At 44.1% G+C, this 10,101-nt stretch overlaps 1 protein-coding gene across 1 annotated transcript in view; it reads right to left on the reverse strand.

Moving 5' to 3' along the window:
- PTCHD1 (patched domain containing 1) overlaps nucleotides 1-3,749 on the reverse strand; it is a 42,077-nt gene extending 38,328 nt beyond the window's left edge. Inside the window, exon 1 of the mRNA XM_030885792.2 lies at nucleotides 3,696-3,749. Coding sequence (XP_030741652.2) covers nucleotides 3,696-3,749 — 54 coding nt within the window. The remainder of the gene's footprint in view (nucleotides 1-3,695) is intronic.
- Between the last annotated feature and the right edge of the window lie 6,352 nt (nucleotides 3,750-10,101).

A 10,101-nucleotide genomic window follows, 5' to 3' on the forward strand; every position in this document is an offset into this window, starting at 1 on the left:
GAGCTGTCCTTCAAAATTTTCTGTTCAGCTTTTTGACTTCATCATTTCTTCCATTAGGCTTGGCTACTCTATGATTAGGAGCAAGTTTCAGAGTCTCTTCTGACATCCATTTTGGTCTCTTCTTTCTTCCTGTTGTATTTAATAACCGTTTGCTTTCTTTATGCATGATGTTCTTGATGTCTTCCCACTGCTCATCAGGTCTTCTGTCATTAGTGCTTAATGCATCAAATCTGTTCTTGATATATGTGTGGGATATACTCAAGGTCATATTTTGGCTCTCCTGGACTTGCTTATAGACAGGTAATACTGCGTGGTTTAAAATCAAGAAAGGTGCGCATCAGGGTTGCACACCTCTCACCATACTTATTCAATCCAAATGTCGAGCAAATTATCAGAGAAGCAGGATTATATGAAGAAGAATTTGGCATCAGGATTGAAGGAAGGCTTATTAGCAACCTGTGATATGCAGATGGCACAACCTTACTTGCCGGAAGTGAGGAGAACATGAAGCACTTACTGATGAAGGTCAAAGATTGCAGCCTTCACTATGGATGACAACTCACTGTAAAGAAAATAAAAATCCTCACAACTGGACCAATAGGTAACATCACGATAAGCAGAGAAAAGACTGAAGTTGTCAAAGATTTCTTCTTGCTCTTAGATCTACCATCAACATTCATGGAAGAGATCAAAGGAGGCATTGCAGAGGGTAGATCTTTTGCACAAGACCTCTTTGAAGTGTTGAAAACTATTGAGGTTACTTTGTGGACTAAGGTTCACGGCATATTTGAATCACCTCATATGTCTGTGAAAGTTGCACATTGAGTAAGGAAGACATTATTCAATAAGAAGAATTGATGCGTCTGAACTATAATGTTGGCTAAGAATATTGAAAGTACCATGGACCACCAAAAGAACAAACATTTGTCTTGGAATTACAGCCAGAATGCTCTTTAGCGGCAAGGATGGTAAGACTTTGTCTCATGTCCTTTGGACATGTGACCAGGGGAGACCAGCCTCTGGAGAAGGATGCCATGCTTGGTAAAGTGGAAGGGCAGTGAACAGGAGGAAGGGCATCGATGAAATGGATTGACACATTGGCTGCAACAATGGTCTCAAGTATAAAAACAATTGTGAGGAAGTTCTGGAACAAGCAATGTGTCATTATGGTGTATACAGGGTCACTGAGAGTAGGAACCTATTCGATGGCACCTAACAGACACATCTCAAGAAGCCTTGGTGGCAGTGTGGTTTAAGGATTGGGTTGCTAATAGCAATGTCAGAAGTTCAAACCCACCAAGTGCTCTCTGATAGAACGATGAGGTTGCCTGCTCCCATCAAGATGTACAGTTTTAGACATTCCGAGGAGTTCTACTCACTTTGGAGTCAACATAGGCTGAAACAGACTCAGTGGCAATAGGTGTGAGGGTAGATTAGTGAATTTTCTATCACATCAAACTATAGGAGATAAAAACAAGCAAAGAGATGATTGCCACACCTGCACAGAGTTCTACAATGGATGATGTTAAGGATATTAAGGGAGGCATATCCGTGCTAGCCTTGCGGGTAGTAGGAACTACTTCTTGGAGGAAGTGGTGTCTAAATTAAGGCTGGAAGGATAAGTAGTTGACCTTGGGCTAAAGCATGGGGATGTGGAAGTCATGGACAGATGTGCCAGATGAATGTTCAAAACATAGACAAAGTCCTAGGGACACAGAAATGTTCAAAAGGGAAACGGAAGTAACTTGGGATGTGGGGAGAAGCGAGAGGAAATCTGAAGACTCGGGCAAGGTTCACTCATACAAACCTTGTCCTCCAAACATTTAAGACAGGGACTATTCTGAGGACAACTCGGAGCCAATGAAGTGTTTTAAACCGGGCATGAAATTATTAGAATTGTTGCTTGGGAAGCTTACTCTGGCTTTGGTGGTAGATGGATTGGAAAGGCTGGAGAGTGGAGATATTGCTACTTTAAAAAAATAGATCTGGGAAGTTAAGGGGAAACAGACAGTACTTGCTACTTCCATGAAGAGTTCCCGTCTTGGAAACTCACCGGGATAGTTCCACCTGACCTATAAGGTTGCTATGAGTCAGCATTGATTTGATGGTAGTGAACTTGTTTTTTGGGTTGGATAGCTTAGGGCAGAGTAAACCAGTTAACAGAAATGGATGACAACTTTAAGATCCACAGTACTGATCAAACATTTGGGCTGCATTTCTCAGATTTCAATATTAACATTCCATATGCATTTCGTCCAGGCTTGACCTTTCACTGTTCTGTATGCACACTTGTAACATGCTGACATAGGTGATACACGTGCAGACGTGCCTGGGCAGTTGCTTCATGGTCCTCTGTAACAGATACTGTTGGGGTCCTTCTAGGCCTTACCTCTTGAATGTACATTTGCCTGACTTCCAAATGCCAGCACCCATTTTTTTGGTCCGAGAGCCCTTTTTGCCATCTGCCTGCCAGTCTAGAAGTATTAGGGAATTGAGACCCCTTGGGAGCAGCCTCACCCAATGACAGATGGGAGTTGATGTATACATACCCAGCTTCCTCCCCATGGATAAAATAAATCTGAGATGAGTGCGTTTTAACTGGTTCTCAGAGGTTTCCCTGCCAGATTGCACTCTGCTCACTCACATTGGGCGCCTGCTCAAGCACACACTCATTATAAGCTCCTTTGCCTTTCTCTCTCATCCTGAGCTCCCCTCTGGTTGCCCTCAACCTCCCCAATAGGCTCTACTTGGTTTCTTATTTCAGGGTTTGCTTTTGGGGAATCCAAACCGAGGCACTATCCAACAACAATCAAAGTCTCTGGAAGACAAGAATTTCTCCATAATCTAAAAGCACATTCTAAAACCAGCTCCCAATGTCTTGTCTGTTCAAAAATGGCCATACAAACAAAAGTCAACCCATAGGGATTACAGTAGGATCTTGTGCACTTCTCTTCATCTTCAGGCCTTTCGTGGCCCACATCTTTCTCTGAGATTCCAGCTTACACACAGTAGGTATCCAATGAACACTTCTCAAGCGGTTTTGATAAGTTCATGACTGTCGACGGCCTGATGCTATCGACTGCATTTCTCCCTTGTCTGGGGCATAGTCTAGTCTGTTGATTAAGCCTTCAAGTTAGTCACATGTTGGAGCGAGAATGCATTCCTTCCAGGAGTACACCCTAACCCCTCTAGAAGGGTTTCAGCCTACCTCCTGCCAGGAATGGAGCACTGTGAGATGACGTGATCTCTCATCTTTCTTCTGGCTGACGATAAAAGAAACCAACGCTTCTTTGGATTTTATTGTAGTTGAGAAAATGCTCTGAGACAAAGTTAGCAGTCTCAATGCATGCTTCTGGAACATCTCAGCAGGTAAGGTTTCAGGCTTCAGTGTTCTCTGTTGACAGCAAATGCTGGAATATTGCCCAAGTCGGATGAGAGGCCTCTATCTGTATATTTCTGAACTGCTGCTGCTGTTGTGGTAGGTGTGTGGGAGAGACAGTTGATATGTTCACTGGATTCCTGCCCAGGCAGGGATGTGCCTGGGGTGTATGTGATGGTGGAGGCAAATTCGCCATGCATCAGCACTGCTGGCAGTCCAGGTGTTGAAAGTCTCCAAGATGGCAGTTGGATGCCAGCAAAACTAAGCCTGATTGGTTTGTCAAGATCAGGTTGCCTTTCTTCCTGTTGGTACTCACCATTGGTGGAAGTTCTGCCCTGCTGGGACGGTACTCTAACTCTTCGACCTTCATGACAACGTCAAGGAATAGAATGTGTGTGTGTCTCTGTGTGTGTGTGTATGTATGAGTGTTTGTGTATGCATACTCTGAATTAGTGAGGTATAATATGCATATTATAAAGTGCCCAAGTCTTGAGTCTACAGTTCAAGTCTACCTGTACATAGCTATATAAATACTGCCCAGGTCTGAGCATAAATCATCTACAATACCATGAATGCACCCTTCCCAGCAGTACTCCCACCCCCACTCCAGGGGAAAGCTGTTTTGAATTCCATCCATGTTGATTAGTTTTAAATGTACTTAAGCTTTCTATGAATGAAATCAACTTGTATGTGCTCTTTTGTGTCGGGCTCCTTTTACTCAAAAGGAGCCATGGTGGGGTGGTGGTTAAGGGGCTCAGCTGCTAACTAAAAAGTTGGTGGCTTGATCCTACGGTCATTCCAAAGGAGAAACACGTGGCAGTCTGCTTTCCTAAGGATTTACAGCCTTGGAAACCCTGCGGGGCAGTTTCACTCTGTCCTCCTGGGGCACTGTGAGTTGGAATCCCCCAGGCAACAGAAGGCTTTGGTTTTGGTTGGTTCTTTTACTCAACCTCCTGCCTGTGAGATGCATACATTTAAAAAAATGTTTCTCTGCAGTTTGTTATTTTTATACTCTGAGTTTATTATTAGTACTGTGGAGTATTCCAATTGCGGTATGAAGACACCACCATTTATCTTTCCATTCTTCTGTTGGTGGACCTTTGGGTTGTTTACAGGTTGGGTCTCTTATAAATAAAACTGCTACAGACACTCTTGCATATATGTTTTGGTGGACATATGCACTCGTTTCTCTCTGGTATATACAGTGGAATCTGATATTTTGTGTGTGTGTGTATGTATGCTCTTCATTATTGTGGTATATAATATGCGTGCATTTAACAATCAGTTCAACAACAAAAATAGGTCTGATGTGCAAGCATTTGTAAATATCATGGCCAGTTTCAAGTTACCAAGGGGACATGAGTTAGCTCAGGAAACAGTAGGAACTAGCTCCGCACACAACGGGGTGTACAGACCTAGGAGTAGGATTGCTGGACAATGCAATAGGCATATATTCCAGTTCCATTTTCCAAAGTGGTTGTACCATTGGCAATGCACAAGAATGCTGGCTACTCTACATGCTCAACAACGCATGTGAAGCAGCCTTTTTACATTTCAGCCATTCCAGTGGCTGTGTAGTGATGTAGCATTTTGATTTTAATTTGAATTCCCATGAAGATAAACACAGGCTCATTAACCATTTGGCTATTCTGTCGTGTCACGTGCCTATTCAAGCCCTTTGCTCATTTTGCAATTGGGTTATTTGTTTCTTGCTTTTTTACTCCTTATTTACTTATTGAAAAAGATCAAGACTTGACTATAAAGAATATAACAAAGAAGCACCCCCAAGGCAGCCGGGCATGCTAGAACAAACAAGGCATTGGAGCCATGTGGACTAGTGTTCACACCCAACTAAGTTACTATCTGATAAACTTGAGCAAATTCCCTTTCCTTGTTTCCTTAGCACCAAAATGGGATTTCTGCCTTGTAGCGTTGTTAATTCCTGAATGAGACAATAGAGATCGAGTGCTGGCAGAGGACCCATCACAGGTGTTCAGTCATTACTGGAGCCGCTCCACATCTCAATCAGGCCACCAAACTGGCACCTTTGCCCAGGGTTTGTTATTCATGAGATGCCTCCCAAATCCAGACCCATTGTCATTGAGTTGATGCAACTCCTAGTCACCTTATAGGTCAGGGGAGAGCTGCCTCATGGGGTTTCCAAGGCTGTGATATTTTTAACTAATTTGAAGTGTGATCGACGTACAATTCACACGTCATACAATTCAATAGGTGGCATGTAGTAGAGTTGTGCAATCCTACCACAATTTTAGAGCCGTTTCTTCTTTCTTGTACTCATAGCTCCCCATCCCACCTCTTCCAACCCCAGGAAACCATGACTCTAGAGAGGTAAGGCTGTCATCTTTATGGAAGCTGATGCCACATTTCTCCAGAGGAGTGGCTGGTAGGTTTGAACCCACAACTTTTCAGATGCTTAACCACTGCACCACCAGGTTCCTGCAGGACATACACCATGATGTTTAATTTACCGCCACAAGTCGCTTACCATTCCGGACAATCTAGTGACGTTATTGCCACAGGGCAACTGCCTCTCTCCTAAGGCAAGCACTGGATGCATCGAGCTGGGAGCTCAGTGGGTGAAGCATCAGCCTGGGAACTGACCGCTCAGTGGTTTAAGCGTACAAGCCCCTCCTCCGGAGCAAGATTCACAGGCTCGGCAAGCCTCCACAGAGCTGCTGGGAATCGGAAAGGACCGGGGGCAGGGAGTTTGATGTGGGTTTGGTGTTCTTTGTGGAAAGCGTCAATGGCTCTTTGGGTGGAAGGACTGCTGGCAAGGTATACTCAAAATGATATGCTGCAGGTGTGCATTCGATGTGAGGCAGGCAGGGTCTTCAGGGTACTTTTTAGAGCCATGTCCCCCATATGGGGATGAGGTGGGGGGAGAGGCTGCTGAGAAGAAATGGAGATGGTTGCTCAAAGTGCTGCAGCCAAATGGCAATTCCCAGGCCTCCTGCCTAGGACGACTGACTTTTGAAAAGCGATGGGTTCAGCTGGAGCATCACCTCTTCCAGGAAGCTAGTCCTGAAAATGCTTATGAGGCCTGCCCTGGTCCCGTGTGTGCCTGTCTCTGTGTGTGCCTATCGCTTGCCATATGATAAAGGTATCTTCTTTCAGTTCTTTGAAGACAAGAACTGGCTTACTTGCTGTTATACTGCAGCTCCCAGCACAGCGAAGGCAAAGAATAGGCACACAATATTCACAGAACAAAAATATCCTGGGAGAGCCAACACACGCTCTTCACATCAGCCTCCTTGGCACCACCAGCATGCATTAAACAGCTTCCCCTTGGCATGTCCTAAAATCTAGTTAAACATTGAGAAGTTATTAAGCCAAGAAGTACTCGCTAGCTCATAAACAGTCAGGAGATGGGGGTGAGGGGGCAACATAAATAAAACAAACCCCTAAGATCTAAACAAGACCAACCAGAACATGTGGGAATAGATGATTATTCGAATGAATATATGCGCCTTTGTGTTAGTAAAAGGAAGGAGGCCACGGAGATGGAGAACACAACTAAATCACCACCACCCCCACTGCTTTTCCAGCCCCTCTCTCCAGGGAATCCACAGGCAGCTATTCATATATGCGGTTGGGGAAAGAAAAGGCCATGGGAATTAGGAGTCGATTTTTACATCATAAGTCTATCATTTCTTTGCTCCCCTTTCAGGTTGAAGCAGCTTTAGCAGAACCCATCTAAACCAGCCTGCCTGCAGGTCTCAAAGTTGAGATTCATTTAAGAAATGGATGGGCTTAGGCGTGTTCCTCGGTTACCGGGTAAAGAACAGAGCTGGCAGGAAGCTGCAACCGAATGGACAAATCAGAGCACAGCGGTATCCCGGGAAATGGCATCTGAAGGTTTTCATCTCGTCTTAACCATGTCAAACAACTCTTCTGTTTGTGGTGTGCTGATTCTAGGTAAGGACGTGCTTGGGCCTGATTGGAGCTCCCGGGGGATGCAAATGGTTAGGCTCTAGACCATGAATGAACTGAAAAGTTAGAACTTTGGACCTGCCCAGAGGCACCTTAGATGACAGGCCAGTGGTCTGCTTCGGAAAGGTCTCAGCCTTGAAAACCCTATGGGTTCTTCTTGGCACTCAAGGTCATCATGAGTTGGCATTGACTCGACGGCAACCAACAACAGACAACATGAATTAGCACCTGGGATATGCCTGGGCTCTGTCACTTCTCTTTGTAAGTTAAGAAAGGGGTCAAAATGCCCTTCAAGTACTAAAGAGCAGATCATTCTGAAATATAAACACTTTCAGGTAGCTCTGGGTCAGGCATCATGCTGCTAACTACGAGGTTGGTGGTTCAAACCTACCAGCCACACTATGGTCAAAAGAGGAGCCTGTCTACTCCAGTAAAGATGTATAGTCACGGAAACTCTAAATGGGGTTGTTGAGCATCAGAGTTGACTCAATGGCGGTGAATTTGGTTGGAGTTTACTAGCAGTAAAAACGCAGAATTTCACTTGCTCCTGCCATGGATTGAATTATATTCCCCCTCAAATATGTATCAACTTGGGGAACCATGATGCTCCTTGGTTTGGCCGGTATACAGGGATGTAATCTGACAGTTATGTGATGGTGTAATCGATGCGACAAATTGAACTGATGCGATCAGCCAGTTAGTTCTAAGGGGATTGGAACCCACTGCCATCGAGTCAATTCCAACTCATATCAACTCATAGAGGGGTTCCGAGACTGAACATCGTGATGGAAGCAGATAGCCTCATCTTTCTCCCGTGGAACAGCTGTTGGGTTTGAACTGCAAACATTCCAGTCAGTAATCCAACACTTAACTGACAGCACCACCAAAGAGAGGCAAAACACTCACTTAGGACAACGCTGATCTGATCTAAGGGACGTTTCCCTGGGGTGCTGTCGGCAGCATCATTTCTCTCATAAGAGCTAAAAGGAGAGAGAAATGAGTAGAGAGGGTGGTACCTCAGTACCAATAAGAAAGAAGAGCCAGGAGTGGAACACACTCTTTGGACCTGGTATTTCTGTGCTGAGAACCTCCTAGACCCAATGGAAGACTGATAGCAAGACATGTGGAGATCAACAAGGAAGGCTGGGCCCACATATGCTGACAGGAGAGAAGGAACTTCTCCCAGAGCTGAGAGAGAAGCCTTTCCCTAGCACGGTGGCACCCTGAATTGGTGGTGCAGTGGGTTATGCATAGAGCTGTCAACCAAACCACAAGATCAGCAGTTTGAGCCAACCAGCCAATGCCCAGGAGAAGGAAAAGCAGTCTACTCCTGGAAAGTGTTACAGTTTCAGAAATCCTCAAGCAGATCTGATTGTGTCCTGTAGGGTTGCTATGAGTTGGAACCAACTCAACAATAGTGACAACCTCCTAAATTGTAAGAAAGTAGATGGCTGTTTGTTAAAGTAGATACTTGTGGTATTTTTGTCATAGCCGCGCTAGGTAACTCAAACAGTCCACCAACTATTAGGATGTCAACTTACTGAATATATTTTGCATGTACAAATACTTTTAAGTTTGGCAGGAAGTGATTATTTAAAAAAAAATGTTAATAATATGTTAAACGGTAGCTTACATAATATGTTAATACTATGTTAAATAATAGCTTAAATACTATGTCAAATAATAGCTTTAGTTATGTTTTGGTAGCAAACTACTGAAGTACAGTTTTCTTTTAGAAATACTCTCCTTTAGATAGGTTCCCGAATCCAGCTGTTCCTAGGCTTGAGACCATTGTTGCAGCCAGGGTATCAATCTACTGCTTCTAGTCCTTATCATCTATCTGGACAACAGAAACAGACTCCTAACTATGTGTCCCCCCTTTCCAGCCACTGGTCCAAACTTCCACCAGATGTGTTTTCTTAAAACACAAATCCATACCTGTCATTCCTTTGTTTTGACCCTCCAAATGAGTGATGGAGTCGATTTCTTTCTTAGATGATGATGGAGAACAACGGCCCCTCCTCGTTCTAGGAAGGATCTCTCATAGCTTAAGATGGTTTTGTTCTTTGCTTTTTACTTCGAAGTAATTTTCGGCTCACAAGAACTTGCGAACCGAGTGGGGCAGTCCCGATGTACTCTTCATCCCACTTCCTCCAATGACAATATCGTACACGAGCAAAGCCAGGATATGGATTTTTGTAAAATGTTATTAACTCAACAGCAGACTTTATTTGAATTTCACCAATTTTACATGCACGCGTGTGTCTGTGATTTTGGGGTACATTTGTGAAATTATCACGTGAACTGGTTAATACAGCTTTAAGATTACCCATTTTTCTGCCCATCAGTAGTTCTCAACTCTGGTTGTACATTAGAATCTTAATTAAATCTTCGGAGCTTAAAACAGACAGATAGCTAGGCTTGATTTAGCACTTGATGAGACCACCTTTGAACTGCGGGCCTTGTTTTCTATAGTGCAGAAAACCCCAAGACACCAGACAGGAATGACCCTCAACCTGGTGCCATAAGATCCCCTCTTCCCCTCCTGCTTTCATTTTCTTCTCTCCAGTGCTCGTGTTCCTTCTTCTCCCACACCGTCAGCGCTTTCTACTAGTTTCTCCCCAAGAACTTTGAAACATAGAAGTGGTTCCTATATTTACAAAAGCATTGGTTGACCCCACTTCTTTCCCAACTCCGTTCCATCTTCCTTTCTTTAAAGATCCTTTACATTTGCAGTATCCAGTTACACTTGAAGTGATTCGTGCTTGCTA

The sequence above is a fragment of the Echinops telfairi genome, unplaced genomic scaffold, assembly GCF_000313985.2.
Source record: "Echinops telfairi isolate 266 unplaced genomic scaffold, ASM31398v2 ScPeMD7_53;HRSCAF=182, whole genome shotgun sequence".
Classification (NCBI taxonomy): Eukaryota; Metazoa; Chordata; class Mammalia; order Afrosoricida; family Tenrecidae; genus Echinops; species Echinops telfairi.